Source organism: Mytilus edulis, chromosome 10 (assembly GCF_963676685.1).
Source record: "Mytilus edulis chromosome 10, xbMytEdul2.2, whole genome shotgun sequence".
In the NCBI taxonomy this organism is placed as follows: Eukaryota; Metazoa; Mollusca; class Bivalvia; order Mytilida; family Mytilidae; genus Mytilus; species Mytilus edulis.
In genome coordinates, this window is record NC_092353.1 from 46078478 (window position 1) to 46103615 (window position 25138).

The 25138-nt window shown below is 33.6% G+C and overlaps 1 protein-coding gene across 2 annotated transcripts in view; it reads right to left on the reverse strand.

Annotated features, from left to right (window-relative positions):
- Window positions 1–5075: 5075 nt before the first annotated feature.
- The window catches only part of LOC139491302 (uncharacterized), a 34768-nt gene continuing 14705 nt past the window's right edge, over window positions 5076–25138 (reverse strand). Inside the window, exons 3-6 of one of the 2 annotated variants that reach the window (XM_071278920.1) lie at window positions 23701–23942; window positions 20315–20609; window positions 10711–12739; window positions 5076–5479 (exon numbers count right to left, since the gene is read on the reverse strand). In XM_071278920.1, coding sequence (XP_071135021.1) covers window positions 10716–12739; window positions 20315–20609; window positions 23701–23942 — 2561 coding nt within the window. In that variant the 3' untranslated portion in view covers window positions 5076–5479; window positions 10711–10715. Of the gene's footprint in view, window positions 5480–10618; window positions 12740–20314; window positions 20610–23700; window positions 23943–25138 lie in introns of those variants that run through there. The other variant, XM_071278919.1, reaches the window with a different exon arrangement.

Genomic DNA, 25138 nt, shown 5'->3' on the forward strand with positions numbered 1-25138 from the left:
ATACTAGTAATATTTAGTTCGCTTTTAATTTACTGATAACAAAATCAATATTTATACCAATAAAAACAATATTCAATGATCTTATTACAGCGTTGAATAGGTAACCTTTTAGAATAAGTTTATTTAAAGGAGGTTCATTTGAGAACTGGAGTTGACTATAAGAGAGATTGATTCAGTTTGTTAATTCTTAACTTTTTGATATGCATTCAAGCAACAACAGAATATGGATTGTATGTATCAGTTGATTCAATAATCCTTGGCTTACATTTTCTACACGAATTTCATTGGTGGTATATGAATATTGATTACAGATAAGCTTTTATACAAGGATTTTTAAATATAAAGTTGAAAGTAATCTTTTTCAAGGTTTAATGTGCACCGTCCTGATTTGGATGAGAATGGTGGAATTTCTATGACAAATATAATAGTGACTACTTTGGTCAAAGTCACAATTCAAACCCCAATTAAATGTTTAAGTCATTACGAATTTAGACTTCTGATGGCACTTTAACAAGCCATGAGCAACTCAAAGACTGCCATTGCGTTTAGTAGATCCTGGAACCGCTTACATTTTTAGAGCACTTAATTTCTAGAAAGCTGTTGTGGACCTGGGTTTGATTTTACTTATATCCATAATGTCTGTTTTGCATTTTTTTGCTGGGAGTATAGTATAATAGTCCCAGGTTTTGGTTAATTGTTTGTGTTTGATTGCCTCAATGTGGATATCCTTTTAAGGTTATCTGGCGACGAAGGCAATGTGATTGCCTCTAGTTGTGTGGGTTTTTATCGCACTTGCTGTTTACGGTTGCGTAAGGTACTGACATCACTTGGTATTGGTTGTAATATGTTTTTGTTCTTGTTGTTAAACAAACAAAAATCTTCATCTCTAAAGCCTCAGGACAAATATCAACCATAATAAGGGTACATGATCCTTTTATAGGGTAAATAGAGTAAGTTTCGTGTTACCCCATGGCTGAAATATAGCATTAGAATAAACCATATGTATTTTATTGTGTTATATTTAGAAAAAAATAATAGATTGAGAACATCTGATTTAGAAAACGTTCTAAGAGTCCAGATCTAGGCACTTTTTTCATCAAAATGTTCGGATTACTGCTTGATAAATTATTGCCATTAAAAAGAAAATGTTTGGTTAAATTTTCATTGTTACTACTATCGAATTATCTCAAAAGTTATAATAAATATGCAATACATTGTCTATCAAAATGCCAATATGACTGTAACCCTTGTATGACTCCTTAGGGAGTTCCTGCACTTAGAGACAATTTTTATTTTAATAAATGTTTAAAACCGACAAATAAAAAAGGATCAGCAGTACAAGATGAGCAAAAATGCCAAAGAGACCAGAACTATTTAATGACTCATTAAAGGATGTATTGTCCTACTATGACGACTTTTGTAACATTTTCGTGTCTTTGCCACAAATCTCAGAATTAGTGATAGATGAAAAAAAATTGAGCAGCAAACAAAAAATATGATCTGCCATATAATATCCTAAATTACGCCAACATGACCAAGGATATTGTATATCTATATAGGATTAATTGCCTTCGTAGACTAAAACAGATATTCTCAGCGGGATCTTTTTTCTATTAAAAAATAGAAATCACAAAAATAAAGCATTCCGAGGAAAATTCAAAACGAAAAATCCGTAATCAAATTGCAAAATTAAACACATCAAACGATTTGGCAACAACCGTCTTTTTTCTGACTTGGTACAGGCATTTCTTATGTAGAAAATGGTGAGTTAAAACAGGTGTTATAGCTTGCTAAACCTGTTACTTGCATGACAGTCATGTGTAAGGTAAAAATGTCAAAAATAAGGGAACAGCAGTCAACGTTTTATTATCTTAATCACTATAACATTAATATTGAGTCACTGATAAGGTCTTTGCATCGGAACTAAACACATTTATTCTAAAAACAGTTGTTGGCATGACACGGGTTATGTTCTTCTCATATATGTTATGATGGTATGATACTAAACCCCTAACGGGAAGGATTGTGCCTGATGTTCATATGATGAAATCATAATCTTTCAGTCAGTTTAATTGAAGTCTGGAGCTGGCATGTCAGTTAACTGCTAGTAGTCTGTTGTTATTTATGTATTATTGTCATTTTGTTTATTTTCTTTGGTTACATCTTCTGACATCAGACTCGGATTTCTCTTTAACTGAATTTTAATGTGCGTATTGTTATGCGTTTACTTTACTACATTGGTTAGAGGTATAGGGGGAGGGTTGAGATCTCACAAACATGTTTAACCCCGCCGCATTTTTGCGCCTGTCCCAAGTCAGGAGCCTCTGGCCTTTGTTAGTCTTGTATTATTTTAATTTTAGTTTCTTGTGTACAATTTGGAAATTAGTATGGCGTTCATTATCACTGGACTAGTATATATTTGTTTAGGGGCCAGCTGAAGGACGCCTCCTGGTGCGGGAATTTCTCGCTACATTGAAGACCTGTTGATGACCCTCTGCTGTTGTTTTTTATTTGGTCGGGTTGTTGTCTCTTTGACACATTCCCCATTTCCATTCTCAATTTTATAACAAGCAGATATATATACAAACATTTACCATGACACCATATCAGAAAGACGGGATGTATAATTACAGGGCCAAATCAAATGAAAGAAAGAAACACAAAAAGGAATATAGACCAACACCATCGGCAAAAACGAAAGACAATAGTTTAGAACTTATCACAGAACAATTCCATCATGCACTCAAAGCAAAGACAAAGGAAAATCAGTTACAAATGACAACCATCTAAGATGATTGGAACAAATACAAGAGTTGAAATTAGCACACTCAAGCAGATTTGAAATCATTTCGTTACGTCGCTACAACTATAGAACTATTAAACAAATGGAAATAACACTTAATAAAAAAATATGAAATCAATTTATTTTAACTGTAATTTTAGTGCAGACCAATTTAATCTACATACACCCAACTCTAATGAATATTGATGTATGTTTCCATTTAAACTTTGGACAGGCTTTGTCTATTTCAGGTACACATCTACTGTACCTCAAGTGCAGACCAATGCAACTTAAATACATCCAAATCTTATGAAAATGGATGTGTATTCCCATGAAAACTTTTGACAGACTTTGTCTACTAGAAGTAGAAATTAACTGTACTTTTAGTACAGACCGATTTAATCTTCATACATCCAAATCTTATGAATATTAATGTGTATTTTCATGAAAACTTTGGACAGGCTTTGTCTACTTCAAGAACACATCTACAGTACCTCAAGTACAGACCATTGCAACTTACATACATCAAAATCCTATGAATATTGGTGTGTATTCCATGAAAAGTTTTGACAGGCTTTGTTTACTCGAGTTACAAATTAACTGTACCATTAGTACAGACCAATTTTATCTACATAAACCAAACTAAATAAATATTGATGTATGTTTCCTTTAAAATTTTGGACAGGGTTTGTCTACTTCAGATACACATCTACTGTACATCAAGTACAGACCAATGCAACTTACATACATCCAAATCTTATGAAAATTGATGTGTATTCCCATGAAAACTTTGGACAGGCTTTGTTTACTTGAAGTGCAAACCAACTTTCTTTTAGCGCTGACATGAATTATCATTGATATGGTTATATTTATAAATTAACTTGTTACTAAATTTTCAATTTTTCAAATACTAAGGCTTTTCTACCTTAGGCATAGATTACCTTAGCTGTATTTGGCAAAACGTTTAGGAATTTTGGTCCTCAATGCTCTTCAACTTTGTATTTTATTTGGCCTTTTTAACTTTTTTTTGGATTTCAGCGTCACTGATGAGTCTTTTGTAGACGAAACGCGCGTCTTTCGTACAGGTATATACAAAATTTAGTCCTTGTATCTATGATGAGTTTATTTAGTACATACCAATTTAATCTACGTACATCCAACTCTGATAAATATTGAGGTACGTTTCCATTTAAACTTCAGACTGGCTTTGTCTACTTCAGGTACACATTTACTGTACCTTAAGTGCAGACCAATGCAACTTACATACATCCAAATCTGATGAATATTGATGTGTATTACAATGAACACTTTCGAAAGGCTTTGTTTACTGCAGGTACAAATAAACTGTAATTAAAGATGAGACCAATTTAATCTGCATACATCCAAATCTGATGAATACTGATGTGTATTCCCATGAAAACTTTGGACTGGCTTTGTCTTCTACAGGTAGAGATCTACCGTACCTCAAGTACAGACGAATGCAACTTACATACATCCAAATCTAATGAATATTGATGTGTATTCCCATTAAAACTTTCGACAGGCTTTGTTTGATGGAGGTACAAATCATTTTTTTTCTTTTAGTAGAGACCAATTTAATCTACATATACATCCAACTCTGATAAATATTGATGTATGTTTCCATTTAAACTTTGGACAGGCTTTGTCTACTTCAGGTACACATCTACTGTACCACAAGTACATACCAATGCAACTTACATACATCCAAATCTGATGAATATTGATGTGTATTCCCATAAAAACTTTCTACAGGCTCTGTTTACTGGAGGTACAAATCAGTTTTCTTTTAGTACAGACCAATTTAATCTACATACACCCAACTTTGATGAATATTGATGCATGTTTCCATTTAAACTTTGGACAGGCTTTGTCTACTTCAGGTACACATCTACTGTACCTCATGTTCATACCAATGCAACTTAAATACATCCAAATCTTACGAAATTTAAGGTGTATTCCCATGAAAACTTTTGACAGGCGTTGTCTACTGGAAGTACAAATTAACTGTACTTTTAGTCAGACCAATTTAATCTGCATACAACCAACTCTGATAAATATTGTTATAGGTTTCCATTTAAACATTGAACTGGCTTTGTCTACTACAGGCACATATCTTCTGTACCTCAAGTACAGACCAATGCAATTTACATACATCAAAATCCTATGAATATTGATGGGTATTTCCTTGAAAAGTTTCGACAGGCTTTGTTTACTTGAGTTACAAATCAACAGTACCATTAGTACAGACTAATTTTATCTACTTACACCCAACTATGATGAATATGTGTGTTTCCATTTAAATTTTGGACAGGCTTTTTCTACTTCAGATACAGATCTACTGTACCTCAAGTACAGACCAATGCAACTTGCATGCATCCAAATCATATGAATATTGATGTGTATTACCATAAAAACTTTCGACAGGTTTGTTTACTTGAGGTAAAAATCAATTGCACATTTAGTTCAGTCCAATCTAATCTACATACAACCAACTCTGAAAAATATTGATGTATGTTTCCCTTTAAACTTTGGACAGGTTTTGTCTACATCAGATACACATATACTGCACCTCAACTGCAGACCAATGCAACTTACATACATCCAAATCTTATGAATATTAATGTGTTTTCCGATGAAAACTTTCGACAGGCTTTATTTACTGGAGGTAGAAATCAACTGTAATTAAAGAAAAGACCAATTTAATCTACATTCAACCAACTCTGATGAATATTGATGTATGTTTCCAATTAAACTTAGGACATACTTTGTCTACTTCAGGTACAAATCTACTGTATCACAAGTACATACCAATACAACTTACATACATCCAAATGTTATGAATATTGATGTGTATGCCCATGAATACTTTCGACAGGCTTTGTTTACTGAAGGTACAAATCAACTATACTTTTAGCATAGACCACTTTTATCTTCATACACTCAACTCTGATGGATATTGATGTATGTTTCCATTTAAACATTGGACAGGCTTTGTCTACTTCAGGTACACATCTACTGTACCACAAGTACATACCAATGCAACTTACTTACATCAAAGTCTTATGAATATTGATGTGTATTACCATGAAAACGTTAAAAAGGCTTTTTCTACTGGAGTTATAAATAAACTGTACCTTAAATAGAGCCCAACTTGATCTACATACACCCAACTTTGATGAATACTGATGTGTATTCCCATGAAAACTTTGGACTGGCTTTGTCTTCTACAGGTAGAGATCTACTGTACCTCAAGTGCAGACCAATGCAACTCAAATACATTCAAATCTTTTGAAAATTGATGTGTATTCCCATGAAAACTTTCAAAAGGCTTTGTCTACTGGAAGTACAAATTAACTGTACTTTTAGTACAGACCAATTTAATCTGCATACATCCAAATCTTATAAATATTGATGTGTATTCCCATGAAAACTTTGGACTGGCTTTGTCTACTACAGGTTCAGATCTACTGTACCTCAAGTACAGACGAATGCAACTTACATACATCCAAATCTTATGAATATTGATGTGTATTCCCATTAAACATTCGAGAGGCTTTGTTTGCTGGAGGTACAAATCATTTTTTCTTTTAGTACATACCAATTTAATCTACATACACCCAACTCTGATAAATATTGATGTATGTTTCTATCTAAACTTTGTACAGGCTTTGTCTACTTTAGGACACATCTACTGTACCTCAAGTACAGACCAATGCAACTTACATACATCAAAATCCTATGAATATTAATGTGTATTTCCTTCAAAAGTTTCGACAGGTTTTGTTTACTTGAGTGACACATCAACTGTACCATATCAGAATTAAGAAATTGAATGGGTCTTTCAATGCCCATGCTACGTCAATCTTTAAAGACTTTAATGTTGCAAAACACATATCCTACCTCCATGACAAATATGTTGTCTCCGCAGATAAAGCCCCAAACAACATCGCTTTTGTGTGTAAACCTAATTACATCAACTGCTTGATAAACGAATTAGGTATTGAAAATTAACTTGGAAACTCAACATATACCCTCACGACACTTACCAAAGAGAAAATCCTGGATAATCATAGGTCTGTTCTATGTTCCTTTGGAATTTCAACCAAAGATGAAGAACTGGATCTTCCATCACTGTATTGGATACCTAAACTACATAAGTGTCCTTACAAACAACGGTATATTGCTGGGTCTTCCAAGTGCTCCACGAAACAACTTTCTAAATTATTAACATCTATTTTATCAGCAATCAAAGACGGGTTTCAAAGTTATTGTGAAACTGCCTATTCTAGAGGTTGCGTGAATCAGATGTGGATACTTAAAAATTCCAAAGATCTTTTAGAGTACATACAATCTAACTCTCTCTCATCTTGTAACAGTATTAAAACATTTGACTTTTCTACTCTTTACACAAGTATTCCACATTCCAAACTAAAAGACAAATTGAAAGAGTTGGTATTGCTTTGCTTCATAAAAAAGCATGGCCAACGAAGATAGAATTATCTTTTCTTAGGGAGGGATACATCCTACTTTGTAAAGGATCACTCTGATTCAAACAAAAAAAATTTGAAACTGATAATATTATGAAGATGCTTGATTCTTTGATTGACAACGTTCGGAGGACGTGTTTGTCAACAGACTGTTGGCATTACAATGGGAACAAACTGTGCCCCTCTTGTGCCGACTTGTTTCTTTATTATTATGAGGCCGACTTCATGCAGGAACTTCTTAGGAAGAAAGACAAGAAGTTAGCAATATCCTTTAACTCGACTTTCCGCTATATAGATGATGTTCTTTCACTAAATAATTCAAAATTTGGTGACTATGTGGAACGCATCTATCCCATCGAACTAGAGATAAAGGATACTACAGAAACAGTTAAGTCGGCCTCATATCTTGACTTACATCTAGAAATTGACGATGAGGGTCGGTTGAAAACAAAACTTTACGACAAAAGAGATGATTTCAGCTTTCCAATTGTGAACTTTCCATTTCTAAGTAGCAACATTCCAGTAGCACCTGCATACGGGGTATATATCTCCCAATTGATACGATATTCCCGTGCTTGAATTTCCTATCATGATTTTCTTAATAGAGGGTTGCTGCTCACAAGGAAGCTATTAAACCAAGAGTTCCAAATGTTGAAGTTTAAATCATCCCTTCGTAAATTTTACGGACGCCATCACGAGTTGGTTGACCGTTATGGAATAACAGTTTCACAAATGATATCGGATATGTTCCTTACGTCGTAACTGCAATCCCCTTCCCTTTCATGAATGTGACCTACCGGATTAGACTATTTACCGGATTTGTTATCACATAAGCAACGCGACGGGTGCCACATGTGGAGCAGGATCTGCTTACCCTTCCGGAGCACCCGAGATCACCCCTAGTTTTTGGTGGGGTTCGTGTTGTTTATTCTTTAGTTTTCTATGTTGTGTCATGTGTACTATTGTTTGTCTGTTTGTCTTTTTCATTTTTAGCCATGGTGTTGTCAGTTTATTTGAGATTTATGACTTTGACTGTCCCTCTTCTAGTACAGACCAATTTTATATACATACACCCAACTCTGATGAATATTTGTGTATGCTTCCATTTAAATTTTGGACGGGCTTTTTCTACTTCTGGAACAGATCTACTGAACCTCAGGTACAGCCCAATGCAACTTACATACATCCAAATATTATGAATAGTGATGTGTATTCCAATGAAAACTTTCCACAGGCTTTGTTTACTGGACGTAAAAATCAATTGTACCTTTAGTACAGACCAATTTAATCTACATACATCCAACTCCATTCCATTTAAACTTCAGACTGGCTTTGTCTACGTCAGGTACACATCTACTGTACCTCAAGTACGGATCAATGCAATACTGGCTTTTTCTACGTCAGGTTCACATCTACTGTACAGACTAATGCAATTTACTTACATCGAATACTTATGAATATTGATGTGAATTCCCATGAATAGCTCTGAATTTGGATTGTGATTAAATAGTTGACACAACATAGGTTTCTGACACAGAATGAATGTGGTCTAAGAACTTAAACTTAAAAACTTAAAAATTTTAAATTGGACATTTACCTATTATGGTCCAATATCCAAAATCTAAATACATGGTTAGATTCAGCATATATCAAAGAACCCGATATATTCATTTTTTGTTGAAATCAAACAAAGTTAAATTTTGGATCCCGATTTATACCAACGGGCCTATAAACAAAAAAAATAAATACATGTTTAGATTCAGCATATCAAAGAACCCCAAGGATTCAATTTTTGTTGAAATCAAACAAAGTCTAGTTTTGGACCCCAATTTGGACCAACTTGAAACCTGGGCCCATATTCAAAAATCTAAGTACATGTTTAGATTCAGCATATCAAAGAACCCCAAGAATTCAATTTTTGTCAAAATCAAACTAAGTTTAATTTTGGACCCTTTGGACCTTAATGTAGACCAATTTGAAAACGGGACTAAAAATTAAGAATCTACATGCACGGTTAGATTCGGCATATAAAAGAACCCCAATTATTCAATTGTTGATGAAATCAAACAAAGTTTAATTTTGGACCCTTTGGGCCCCTAATTCCTAAGCTGTTGGGACCAAAACCCCAAAATCAATCCCAACCTTCCTTTTATGGTCATAAACCTTGTGTTTAAATTTCACAGATTTCTATTTACTTATAGTAAAGTTATAGTGTGAAAACCATGAAAAGTTATAGTGTGAAAACCATGAAAAATGCTTATTTGGACCCCTTTTTGGTCCCTAATTCCTAAACTGTTGGGACCAAAACTCCCAAAATCAATCCCAACCATTCTTTTGTGTTCATAAGCCTTATGTTTAAATTTCATAGACTTCTATTCACTTATACTAAAGCTATTATGCGAAAACCAAGAAAAATGCTTATTTGGGCCTAATTCCTAAACTGTTGGGACCAAAACTCCCAAAATCAATCCCAACCTTCCTATTGTTGTATTAAACCTTGTGTTAAAATTTCTTAGATTTCTATTTACTTAAACTAAATTTATAGTTGCGGTCGTATACAAATTTTACTAAACCAAATCCAGTGCCCTCATTTGTCTATTTATTCATGTTATTTTACTAAAACTTGAAAGCAGTGACATTTTATCTAGGAGTTTGACTGTCCCTCTGGTATCTTTCGTCCCTCTTTTGATCTGAATTTGGTCACAAAAAAGTTATCGATTTTAACAATCATGATATATTATTGCGTCTTTAATCGCTTTTCTAAAAAGACTGATTTGCCTATTAATAATAAATAAATAATTGATAAATAATCTTTATAAATTTGTTAAAATATTGAACCCCATTTTCTTGCAAATAACAACAACAAAAAACCTCGGCATTACAAATTGGAAAACAATTCAAATAAGAAAACCAACGCCATCAATTATGCTAAAACCATTTCCGTACAGTGACCTATAGTTGTTAACTTTTAGGTCATTAGATCTCTAATTGAGAGTTGTCTCATTGGCAACCATACCACATCTTCATATTTTTATATTTCTCAGACTTCTGTGATGAAAGTTTTTGATCACAGTGGCAAATGTTAGAATAAAATTATATTTATAAATAATTAACAGATTGAGTACAAAGTATAAAACATGATGGTGAATTCAACATTAAATTTTAAATCTTCGAAATAATTTGTATGAAAAACGAAGACTTCTGCCTTTGACTGTATATGTTGTTGTGAAGGCCGCAGGACCGGCAACGACTCGAATTACCTTTGTCTTCCAGGTCGACGTCACATCGGCGACGTCACATTAGCTTTAGTTATAGTAACAAGTAAACGTCAACTGTAAACCTGTTGTTTGTTATTTAGAGTCAGATAATAAGAAATCGTCCCCACATATGTAACCAGCAATATATCAATATAACTTATACCTCATTCATATTCTGCTGTATATCACAGTAATTTTCCTTGAATGTTCATTTATCAAACTAACTATTTCACTGTGACCTTTTTCAGATGCAATTACTACTGATGACCTACCATTATTGTCACATTTATTATAATCTGCTCCTATTTCTAACAACATCCTTACTATTTCGATATGTCTACCACTACAACCATACATCAGAGGTGAGAAACCATTATTGTCACATTCATTATAATCAACTCCTATGTCTAACAACATCCTCACTATTTCTGTATATCCCTTACTACAAGCAATCATTAAAGGTGACCAATCTTTATCATTGTCACATTTATAATAATCTGCTCCAATGTCTAACAACATCCTTACTATTTCTGTATGTCCTTCACTACAAGCCCACATTACAGGTGACCAACCATCATTGTCACATTTATTATAATCTGCTCCTATGTCTAACAACATCCTTACTATTTCAGTATGTCCTTCAATACAAGCACTCATTACAGGTGACCAATCATCATTGTGACATTTATTATAATCTGCTCCAATGTCTAACAACATCCTTACTATTTCAGTATGTCCTTCACTACAAGCCCACTTAACAGGTGACCAACCATTAGTGCTACATTTATTATAATCTGCTCCAATGTCTAATAACATCCTAACTATTTCTGTCCAACCTTTTTGGACAGCTATATACAATGATGTCATCTCATCACTCCCACACTGATTAATATCAACACCATGATTAACACACCAATTAATCATAGGAATGTCACCTATAAAACAAAGCCATGACAGAACAGTATTGTTGATATATACATCACAGGTGTGTGCTAATTGTCTCTGGTAAGATACGTCCAGTTCATTCAAAACACATAGAAATCTCTGTCTGAACTGAGGTATCTCCATATTGATGTTACAATGCACAACATCGACTTCACCTTTTAACCAGTCATTAATCAATCTTTGTATGTACATTTCATGATACTTAGGAGGCACAATTGTCATGAACTGATCCATATTGTCTTGTTTTTTTAGTAAAAATCTGTCCTTGATCAAACTACTATGTGCATTCTTTATCAAGCAGTGGATCATTTTCTGTCCATAGTAGTACACTAAAAAGTCAAACATTCTATCATGAATAGTTGTGTACATGTTTTCCTCCTTTTTCAGGAATGTATGTATAAGTGAGTTCAGTTCATCCTGTAAAGTAATCTTTGATGTCCCTCTATCCAGTCTACATGCCTCACAAGTGTTCTCAATAATAGTTATTGTTTCTTCATTCACCTCCTCTGTTAATGTATCTTCCTTTAAATTGTTGTTAAACATGACACATAAAGCCAAAGCACAATATTTACTAGAAAATCCTTTCTTCTGCAGTTTGTCTATCTCTGCTTCATAAACTGTAAATGGGTTTTGGAAAAAATCTGTGATATTAAGTGCAGGATTTTCATTATATAATTTACATAAAAGTGGGAAACAATCATATAAATCATAATAATCTATAATCTCAGGAGCTTTACTTTTCAGATATAACTCAGCTATTGACTCCTTTTCAGTTTTTGTCAAGCGCATGCTTTCTGATAATAGTTTACATACACATGATTTGAAAACTGATAAACATTCAAACTTGTCATCCTGATATACTTGTAATCGACATGCTACAATTATCTTGGCAAGCTTATTTGAAAGGATCTTTTTAATTCTCTCCATGACAGGTTCCCAAACTTTCATGTCGGTTTGGTTTAAAGAATAGTTTCCACATAAATCATCAATAACAAACAATGTTTCCTGATTTGGGTTATAAAGCTTGACAATATCACCTGGATCTGTAACTAGAAGTATATCGTACCCTTCACCTGCCATTTGTAAAGACACATGTCGGAGTATTGCAGTCTTACCAACACCAGAACTAGCAGTAATAGTTACACAACTGTTCTCCTTTATACATTTAAGTACATGTTTGGAAGCTTCTGTTGTTATAAACATCTTTTCATTGTCCTTCCACTCCTCAAGGATCTCCTTAATTTGTGCTAAAAAAATGAATAATAAAATCTTTGTTGCTGTCTTTATTTAGATTATTCTGCAGTTCGAATATTTTGATATTGTCTGAATTTTTATTTTTCACCACAAACAAGAGTTTGCTAGTTTCAAATAATTCAACTAATTTTGACCATTTTATTGAAGTAAAGAGGCAGAATCATTGTCTCTATTTATATAGGCATTGGCCCTAGATTTCGTTTGATGTTTGGTGTTGTTGGGTTGTTGTCACTTTAATTACCCTTTAGTCTTTATCCAACAAGTCTATAATATTTTTCTTGCTTTTTGAACTATTTTGATAGAAACTAGTTTCAGCAACATAATTTTTCTTAAAAGTTATTGATTTTTTTTACCTAGTCATTGATGATATTTTAATTAATTTTTGACCAATTTCTTGAAGTTTTATTTTACAGTTGATTTTATTTTATTGATAATGCCTTTAAACGTATTTTTAACTTTGTAGTTTCGTGTATGTACGAATTTGTGTATATATATCAACGTGTAAAATGCATCGAGTAATGAATATTGTTTAACACATGACAAGGGTAAAATCACTTTGTTCTAACTGTGCTATAATCTAGATAATGAAAAGCAAAGGTGTGCATTAACCATCTCAGTTATACTGCAAAGTTCAAATCTATTTTAATCTTTAGGGCCTGTTCCTGAATTTTGAAAGGGACTTTATTCTATATTTTTTTTTTATATATCACCGTGTGAAGCGACACTAAAAATAATATTGATAATGCTAAAACACGATACTTTGTCAAATCCAAGGGTGAAAGACATATAAGTCACCACCACCGAATCCGCCATCTGCCAAGTGGCTCGGGTGTCTACCTCCATCTTGGATTTTGAAGAAGCAGAGAACTTTGATTTAGATATTTGATGAAATGTGCAAATTTTGAGAGTTGTATGTAATTTATGTATGAGACTTTTGATATAAACATAGAAAATTGTGTGTTTTATCATAATTACAGCTGTAATTTCTCCAAACAAGAGGCTCTAAAGAGCCTGTGTCGCTCACCATGATCTATGTGACTATTAAACAAAGGAAGCAGATGGATTCATGACAAAATTGTATTTTGGTGATGGTGATGTGTTTGTACATCTTACTTTACTGAACATCCTTGCTGCTTACAATTATCTCTATCTATAATGAACTTGGCCTAGTAGTTTCAGTGGCAAATGTTAATAAAAAATTAACAAATTTTATAAAAATTGTTGAAAATTGACTATAAAGGACAATAACTCCTTAGGGGGTCAATTGACCATTTCAGTCATGTTGACTTATTTGTAAATCTTACTTTGCTGAACATTATTGCTGTTTACAGTTTATCTCTATCTATAATAATATTCAAGACAATAACCAAAAACAGCAAAATTTCCTTAAAATTACCAATTCAGGGGCAACAACCCAACAACAGGTTGTCAGATTCATCTGAAAATTTCAGGGTAGATAGATCTTTACCTGATAAACATTTTACCCCCCATGTCAGATTTGCTCTAAATGCTTTGGTCTTTGTGTTATGAGCCAAAAACTGCATTTTACCGTTATGTTCTATTTTTAGCCGTGGCGGCCATCTTGGTTGGTTGGCCGGGTCACCGGACACATTTTTTAAACTAGATACCCCAAAGATGATTGTGGCCAAGTTTGGATAAATTTGGCCCAGTAATTTCAGAGGAGAAGATTTTTGTAAAAGATTACTAAGATTTACGAAAAATGGTTAAAAATTGACTATAAAGGGCAATAACTCCTATATGGGTCAACTGACAATTTCGGTCTTTTTGACTTATTTGTAAATCTTACTTTGCTGAACAGTATTGCTGTTTACAGTTTATTTCTATCTATAATAATTTTCAAGATAATAACAAAAAACAGTAAAATTTCCTTAAAATTACCAATTCAGGGGCAGGAACCCAACAACAAGTTATCCGATTCATTTGAAAATTTCAGGGCGGATAGATCTTGACCTGATATACAATTTTACTCCTGTCAGATTTGCTCTAAATGCTTTGGTTTTTGAGTTATAAGCCAAAAACTGCATTTTACCCCTATGTTCTATTTTTATCCATGGCGGCCATCTTGGTTGGTTGGCCGGTTCACCGGACACATTTTTTATACTAGATGCCCCAATGATGATTGTGGCCAAGTTTGGTTTAATTTGGCCCAGTAGTTTCAGAGGAGAAGATTTTTGTAAAAGTTAACGCAGGACGACGACGACGGACGACGACGACGGACGCCGGACGCCAAGTGATGGGAAAAGCTCACTTGGCCTTTCGGCCAGGTGAGCTAAAAAGCATGTTTGTGTTATCAACTTTGCCAAATAAGGGGAGATAACTCAGATAAAGTAATTTTTATAATAGAAATGAATTTAACTATTTTGATATGTAGCAAAAAAACAAGTTCGGTGACCCCATTTTTTCTTTTTCTTATCTGAAAGCACGTTATAAGAGCAATCTTCTCACATTTTATCTTAAAGTTCTGATAGTACGTTTTCTTTTCATCACACACATTTTGATTTTCCATGCATAATCTTTACAAAATCTGACAATTTTGCACAATCCGTAGCGTGAAAAAAAGTCCGGTGACCCATTCTTTTAAATATGTTTTTAAAAAAAGCATTAAAAAACTTCATTTATCAAGTTATCAAAAAATTCTATAATTCTTAATTAAGACTCCCTAGCCACCTTAAAATGACGACAAAGTTGAACTTTGTACAAATATCGTAGTTTCAAATAGGAAAAAAGAAAGGTTTCTTATTCCTTCTTTATTTTATCTAAGCTTGGACATAAAATATTGCGTCATATTTTGTGAACAACGTAAATCTTAAATCAGTGTTTTAAAGTGAGAAAAATAGTTAAAACAAATTTTGGTAATTTCTGCCAAAAAAGAAATGCATCTAAGAATATCCGAATAACAAAAATCTGATTTAGATTAGCTTTAGACTCAAGGAAATTTATAACGACTTTTTGAATATTTATTCCTATAAAGTGACTTTTTTATCCAATTTAATGATGATCATATTAAAGGGGCACTAGCTGTCAAATTCATGGTCACCGATTTGACTCAAATTCTCATATATGATTTATAACAATGTAAAACATTTATCCAAACTATCAAAAGTCTAAAATAAACAGTTTACAGAGCATGGGGTAGATAATATATAGGTTCGTTTCGTGTGTATTTTAGTCCAGACGCCATCTAATTAACTATCGATTTGACCTCAGATGACCATATAAGTGATGTAAACATAAATAAAGATATGAATAGATTAAACCAACACGTGCAAGTGGATTTGTATAGGTCTGTTTGATTTTATTTTATAGATTAAAAATAGATGTTTCTCATTGCTTTTAAGCGTATAAGAATGGGTTTATGTGCATCGAATTAGTAATCAAATGATTTACCGTAGTTTCACTTTCATTGTTGACATTCTTTTTCTTTAAATAACCAGTACACGTACAATGCATGCGTTGTCAATTTCTAGCTGAGGTTAAATTGAAGTTCACATGAATACGGATTTAAAGAGGTCGACTCATTCACTTGCAAGTGAATAACTAATTATCAATGTTTCTTAACGTAATTTGACAAAATTGAACCCTTTGGCTGCAAAAAGCGAATTGTTATTTCACTATTTCACTTTCATTATTGATTGAACAGAAAAAAATCAAACTTTAGATTGTTTATATATCTCGTAGCTAGTGCCCCTTTAAGGGAGAATTAAGCTAAGGATCAACCAGACTTCATTTTGATGGACGTGTATTTAATACAGTAGATGAAAAGAAATTTGTGGGGTGGGGGGATAAAAGATTGGAAAGAGAAACGTATTGTCTGTTTATTTAACATTTTAAATCTAGGTAATATTACATCTTCTCTACGCATATCATTGAGGAAGAGAAATGCAAACGCAATTAATCCAAACTAAATAACCCTTTCAGTAATGATTTTTTTTCTAACACCGATTTGCCGTGAAGGATTCGGGGGGGGGGGGGGGGGGGGGGAGGGGGGACTGTTGGACGATCGATGCATTTTAATGGGAACATATAGGTACTATGGGTTGTGACTACATTTTAAAATGGCTGGATTCGCCCCTGTAATAAATTTTGTAAAAGTTTTAATCGAGACTTATTAAATAAAAATTGTCAGTAAATTTAACAGAAACGATTTTAAAAATCTACCATTAAATCGCAATTTCAGAAAAAGTCTAAAAATAACTAGAGGCTCGTGTCGCTCACCTTGGCCTATGTGCATAATATGTTTTTTTGGTGATGATGGTGTGTTTGTAGATCTTACTTTACTGAACATGCTTGCTGATTACAATTATCTCTATCTATAATGAACTTGGCCCAGTAGTTACAGTGAAAAATATTCTGTAAAAATTTACAAAATTTATGAAAATTTAAAAAAAATTTCCATAAACGGCATTAACTCCTTTAGGGGTCAATTGACCATTTTGTTCATGTTGACTTATTTTTAGCATTATATTGCTGTTTACAGTTTATCTCTATCTATAATAAAATTCAAGATAAAAACCAAAAGCTGCAAAATTTTCTTAAAATTACAAACTCAGGGACAGCAACCCAACAATATATTGCCTGAATCAACTGAAAATTTCAGGACAGATGGATTTTGACCTAATGACAATTTTAAGTAGTCAGATTTGCTCTAACTATTTCAGTTTCAGATACATTTTTGTCTTACCTTGACGGAGTCAAAAAGCGAGACATAGGTATGCATAGGTATGCTGTTTCCGGCGTCGGCGGCGGCGACGGCGGCAATGGTGTCAACAATGTATTAGTTTGTAATTATGTCTAGTTTATGGTGAACCTCAAGTGGTAGGTCAATCATACTAGGTATGCAGTTGTATAAGCATTGGCACATCTCATTTCCATGGAGATTATTTGACCCTGCCCCTTCAGTCATGGTCTATTGACTTTGAAACTTTTGCTTATTTAACATGTATTAGTTTGTGATTATGTCAGTTTATGTGGAACCACAAGTGGTAGGTCAATGATATTTGGTATGCAGTTGTATAAGCATTGGCATGTCTCATTTCCATGGAGATAATTTGGCTCCACCCCCTAAGTCAAGGTCTATTGACTTTGAAACTTTTTCAAAGTTATCATGTCTTAGCTTGTGATTAGGTCAGTTCAAGTGGAACCATTAATGGAAGGCCAATGTTAATTTGCATTCAGTTGTATAAGCATTGGCACATCTCATTTCCATGGGGAATATTTGGCCTCGATTCTCAATCACAGTCTAATAACTTTGAAACTAATCTTAGTTTACATTTATTAGTTTGTGATTAGATCAGTTTAAGATGAACTTCTAATGTTAAGTCAATGATATTTGGTATGCATATTTATTGGTATCTTCAAGTATCGTTCCCATGTAGATTTTATAGCCCCTACCCCTCTTCATCGTTCACTGACTTTGAAACTTTTTTTTATATTTTTCATAGTTTACAAGTTAATGTTTGTATTTAGGTTTGGGAACGACTTATAATAAGTCAATTGTATTTGGTATGCAGTTGTATTAGCATTGGCACATCTCATATACATGAAGATTATTGAGCCATGTACTCAGTCATGGTTCATTGACTTTTAATATTTGCATAACTTGTGTAAGATGTTAAAGTATTGCTATTTTGATTTCAGAATTTGGATTATCAAAATTACAAAAAGGCAAGACATATCTCTGTAATAAGAGTTTATTTAAACTAGAAACCCTAATGATGATTGTAGACAAGTTTGGTTAAATTTGGCCCAGTAGTTTCAGAGGAGAAGATTTTTGTAAAAAAATAATTTAAGAATAAAATGGTAATTAATTATCAAAGGTGCCAGGTTTATAATTTAGTACGCCAGACGCGCGTTTCGTCTACATAAGACTCATCAGTAACGCTCATATCAAAATATTTATAAAGCCAAACAAGTACAAAGTTAAAGAGCATTGAGGATTCAAAATTCCAAAATGTTGTGCCAAATACTGCTAAGGTAATCTATACCTGAGATAAGAAAATCCTTAATTTTTCGAAAATTCAAAGTTTTGTAAACAGGAAATTTGTAAAAATGACCACATTATTGATATTCATGTCAACACCGAAGTGTTGACTACTGGGCTGGTGATACCTAAAATATCAGATAAAAAAATGAAGATGTGGTATGACAATGTAAAACAATTAAAACGAGAAAACTAGTGGCCTTATTTATATAAAACCAGGTGCTTCGCAGGGCACAGCTTTATACGACCGCAGAAGTTGAACCATGAACAGTTGGGGCAAGTATGGACACAATATTCAAGCGTGATACAGCTCTGAATTTGGATTGTGATTAAATAGTTGACACAACATACGTTTCTGACACAGAATGATTGTGGTCTAAGAACTTAAAAACTTTTAAATTGGACATTTACCTATTATGGTCCAATATCCAAAATCAAAATACATGGAAGATTCAGCATATCAAAGAGCCCCAAGAATTCCATTTTTAAAGAAATCTAATAAAGTTCAATTTAGAACCCTTTAGTCCTAAATGCTGAACAATTTGATAACTGGGCCAAAGATTTAGCATATCAAAGAACCTCATATATTCAGAGTTTAATTTTTAACCTCAATTTGGACTAACTTGAAAACTGCCTTCATAATCAAAAATCTAAGTTCATGTTAAGATTCAGCATAAGAATTAAATTTTTGTTAAAATCAAACTAAATTTTTTTTTGGACCCTTTTGACCTTACTGTAGACCAATTTGAAAACGGGACCCAATATCAAGATTTTAAATACACGGTTAGATTCGGCTTATCAAGGAACCCCAATAGTTCAATATTTGATGAAAACTTGAAACCTGGGCCCATATTCAAAAATCTAAGTACATGTTTAGATTCAGCATATCAAAGAACCCCAAGAATTCAATTTTTGTCAAAATCAAACTAAGTTTAATTTTGGACCCTTTGGACCTTAATGTAGACCAATTTGAAAACGGGACTAAAAATTAAGAATCTACATGCACGGTTAGATTCGGCATATAAAAGAACCTCAATTATTCAATTGTTGATGAAATCAAACAAAGTTTAATTTCCTTTTGGCCCCTAATTCCTAACCTATTTGGACCAAAACTCTAAAAATCAGTCCCAACCTTTTTTTGTGGTTAGTAACCTTGTGTTTAAATGTCAAAGATTTCTATTTACTCATAATAAAGTTAATGTGCGAAAACCAAGAAAAATGCTTATTTGGACCCTTTTTTGGCCCCCAATTCCTAAACTATTTGGACCACAACCCCCAAAATCATCCCAACCTTCCCTTAGTGGTATTGAACCTTCTTTTTAAAATTGATAGATATCCATTCACTAAAACTAAAGTAATTGTCCGGAAACTAAATGCGTCTTCGGACGACGACGACTCAGACGACGCAGACAACAACATCATACCATTGAATATACGACACACAAAAATTTTTGCGTTCATATAAAAATGAATGTTTAAATACATTGCATATTTGATTTTAGGGCCAATTTAACCAAAATTGAACCTCCTCCTTAAATATTACAATTGTTGACTGCCAAATATTTACCTCTAATATTCCACGGAACTGTATCTGTATTGGCTTTCTTCAACCTTTTAACTTCTACTGTCAATACTTCATTGGATGTTTTCAACCTTTTCACTTCAACTTTCATAGCTTTTTTTGTTATCTTCAAGCTCTTCATTGAATTATTCAAGCTCTTCACTGACTTTTTCAGTTCCGACATTTCATCTTTTGACCGTTTAATATCCATCATTATTTCCTGATTAGTCTGGTCCAGTATCTTCACCTTCAAGTTATAACACTCGTCTTTCATTGTTTGTCCACCTAATCTGCCGATAGCCTAGAAATGAATAAAGATCATTCTTCATCAGTAATAGAATAACAAAGGTTAGTATGGCCAGGTTACAACATTTAGTCACGAGGAAAAAAAAACAATAGTCTGAAAATGTTCAGTCTTCATCAGTTAAACAACAAAGGTACATATGACTTATCACACTACTGCTTCGTTGAATGTTCAGCTAACCTACTAATAGCCTAGAAATGTATAGAGAACAGTCTTCATCAGCTAAATAACAAATTTTATTATGACTTCTTGGTTGTCCACCTGATCTGCTGATAGATATAGGAAGATGTGGTATGAGTGTCAATGAGACAACTCTCCATCCAAATAATAGTCTAGAAATGAACAGAGAACAGTCTGCATTATTTAAAAAATATAAAGGTGAATTTGACTTATAACACTCCTGTTTCATTGGTTGTCCACCCAATCTTGTAATAGCATAGAAATGTACAAATAACAAAGGTTTAATTTGACTTATCACACTCTTGCTTCCTTCATTGGTTGTCCACCTAATCTACTGATAGCCAAGAAATGTACAACTAACAGAAATAAATATGACTTATCACACTCCTGCTTCAGTGGTTAAAAAAGGTGAATTTGATTTATCACACTCCTGCTTCAGTGGTTAAAAAAGGTGAATTTGATTTATCACACTCCTGCTTCAGTGGTTAAAAAAGGTGAATTTGACTTATCACACTCCTGCTTCAGTGGTTAAAAAAGGTGAATTTGATTTATCACACTCCTGCTTCAGTGGTTAAAAAAGGTGAATTTGACTTATCACACTCCTGCTTCAGTGGTTAAAAAAGGTGAATTTGATTTATCACACTCCTGCTTCAGTGGTTAAAAAAGGTGAATTTGACTTATCACACTCCTGCTTCAGTGGTTCAAAAAGGTGAATTTGACTTATCACACTCCTGCTTCAGTGGTTAAAAAGGTGAATTTGACTTATCACACTCCTGCTGCATTGGTTGCCCACCTAATCAACGAATAGCATAACTTACTATTTAGGAGATAACTGTATTATATTTTAAGCTCCGATGGCATCAATTAGGGATTTGATGGTTGCAAATTAATTTTACTGACGACGCGTTAGCGGAGACAGTAAACGGGTATTTGCGACCATCAAATATCCTATTGATGCCGTCGGATCTTAAAATACAATATTGTTATCAGTTGTCAATTGATGCCATGTAAATAAGTGACGTTATCAAATCAAAATGAACGTTACAAACGTTGTTGCATTAGGATTTAGGTTTTATCATTACAAAAAGGGGGATTTTCCAGTTTTCAGACATAACTCAAAAACATTTTCACCTATTTGCAAGAAACTTTACATGAGCTATCGAATTTTATAAACTTTCGATTTTACATTTCTCATTTATGGGGTTTTATTTATTACAGAAAGGACGATTTGAGATGGTTGAGATTCCAGGGTTGCTGAACAGAAAGTTTGACACCTTTTTTTCATAGTAGATTGATGAATAAAGAACATTTTCAATTTCGTTTTGGAAAGAAAGGGATGAAACTAAAGACAATATATTTATCACACTCCTGCTTCAGTGGTTGTTCACCTAATCTAATGATAGCCTAGAAATGTACAAATAACAGTCTTCATCAGTTAAATACACTCCAAACTCCTCACAGTCTGAATTGACCAGTTTTTGTGCTCGACCAGTAAAATCGAGCACACATTTTACTCGACTAGTCTCGACATTGTCTCGACTGTACTTAACTGTACTTAAGTGTACTCGACTAGGTCTCGACTTTACTTAATTAGTCTGATTCAGTACTTGATGATCTTTGCATATAACAAAGGTAAATATGACTTATCACACTCATGTTTTATTAGTTGTCCTGATAGGTTTAGCTAGCTATAAAACCAGGTTCAGTCCACTATTTTTTTACATCAGGAAATGCCTAAACCAAGTTAGGAATATGACAGCTGTTTATCATTCATTTGGTGTGTTTGATGTGTTTGAGCTTTTGATTTTGCATTTCCGTTTTGAATTTTTATCTGAGTTCATTATTATTGTGTTTTTACTTTTTAGAGAAAAATGTTGAACATCTATAATACTTATAAAACAAGTCATTCGTTTGGTCGACTTCCAGTTATATTGACATTACACATATTTTATATTTATAGATTAGTATACAATTTGTTAAAAAATTAAGCATATCAGTGCTGTGATGCAGCCAATCTGACTATCTAAACTATCATATTAAAAAAAAATTTTAAAAATTCTGAGACAGCAAATATTCTCAGGTCTCTTTTGATGTATTTCAAGGGATGCGAAAGAAACAGAGGTAAAGTGTGTCTTACTTTTATAGATCTTATTCTAGCAAAGATTTGTTATTAAAATGAAACATAATTAATAGGTCAGTTACATTTTTGTAGATAGCTGTTATAGCTGTCAATCAATCAATCAAAAAATAAAAATAATCAATCAAAAGATAATCAATCAAAAAATACAAATCATAAAAATGTAGTGGTTTCAGAGGAAGCAAATGCTGTAAAGTAAAGTTAGGACGGTGGACGATTGATGCCAAATGACGAGAAAAACCTTTCATTCAGGGGGCTGGAAAGATATAATGTAAAAAAAATACAAATTTTACAACCAGTACATAGCAAACGTATATGGCATGTACAGATACGTTGGTCATGCACAGAATCTTTTGTAAATGTATAGAAGTCATGTGTCCATGGGTTACAGATGAATGATGCGATGCACCCAATTGCATATAACGCTTTAAAGAAACATACCTTATGAACAGTAATAAAGAAGCTACCCAAATTCGTATTAGATCTGATTTTCGTAGTAATAAGCATTGTGTATAAGTTTCAGGGTTACGCCAAACTTGAGTTAGAGAACGGAAACCGATTTCTGGATGTCTGACGGACAAAGGCTTATTAATGACCCCTCCTGTCGAATTTTAACAGCAGCTGAAGATACTCAACCTGTACCGATTCTTCTGTAGGGTTTGTAAACATGTACTTGTGTTATTCCACTGATCAATATTTAAGATGGAAAGGGGTACAATATTAAATTTCTAATAAATGTGGTAAACAATATATCATTTAAAATGAAATTACGTTAGTTATAATGTCCCATGCTGTTGTGAATGTAGTATTGAATGTAGAGTCGTCTATTTTCCCCTCATCCAGGTGAGCCATGATGTTTCTGTAATATTTTATCCTGGCTAAATCTGAGGTTGGTGAAGTTTCATTATCAGATGGTAACTGGTCATATTCACCACAGGAAGAGGACAGGTTGGTTAGGTTTCTAAGTAACGTAATCATTAGAGTTACATCAAATGTTTTAGAATCAGGAACATCTGAAATAAAATATTTGCAAGATTATAAAATCATTGAGTAGTGAAGTGTACTCCACTCCAAAAGAAGACGCTTGTTGCATGTATCATGTGCTTCTTTATTTGACATTGGCTAGAGGTATAGGAGGAATGTTGAGATCTCACGAATCATGTTCAGGAGCCTGTATACGTAAGTTATGTTTTTCATTCGTTTTTTTCTACATAAATGAGGCCGTTAGTTTTCTCGTTTGATTTGTTTTACATAGTCATTTCGGAGCCTTTTATAGCTGACTATGCGGTATTGGCTTTGCTCATGGTTGAAGGCCGTACGGTGACCTATAGTTGTTAATTTCTGTGTCATTTTGGTCTCTTGTGGAGAGTTGTCTCATTGGCAATAATACCACATCTTCTTTTTATATTAACCCCGCCGCATTTTTGCGCCTGTCCCAAGTCATGAGCCTCTGGCCTTTTTAAGTCTTATATATTTTCTAATATTTCTTCATTAAAATGTTTTGGAGTAAAGTGAGACGTCCATTTAAACTGAACTAGTGCACAATTTTTTTTAAGGGCCATCTGAGGACAACCTCCGGCTGCAGGATTTTTTCGCTCCGTTGAAGACCCATTGGTGCCCTGCCTGTTGTCTGCTCTTTGGTAGCGTTGTTTCCTCTTTGACACATTCCCCATTTCTATTCTCAATTTTATTGTGCTCTATGTTGGGTTAATATTTGGAAACCCTTTAAATGAAATGGCACATGATTGCACTAGACTAAATGAACATTTTGGCGAGATGACAAGCCTTGTAAAAAGTCCTTTGCTAAGACAAGAGCCAAAGTACAATCTTTCCTTGACAATTTTGAGAAATAGGTAACCATTAACCTTACTATTTCATTACATTGAAAATAATAAAACAAAATTGAATTTTTATTAGAGGTCTGGAGGAAACATTTTTAGCTCACCTGGCCTAAAAGGCCAAGTGAGCTTTTGTCATCACTTGGCGTCCGGCGTCCGTCGTCGTCCGTCGTCGTCGTTAACTTTTACAAAAATCTTCTCCTCTGAAACTAATTGGCCAAATTAAACCAAACTTGGCCACAATCATCATTGGGGTATCTAGTTTAAAAAATGTGTCCGGTGACCCGGCCAACTATCCAAGATGGCCGCCATGGCTAAAAATAGAACATAGGGGTAAAATGCAGTTTTTGGCTTATAACTCAAAAACCAAA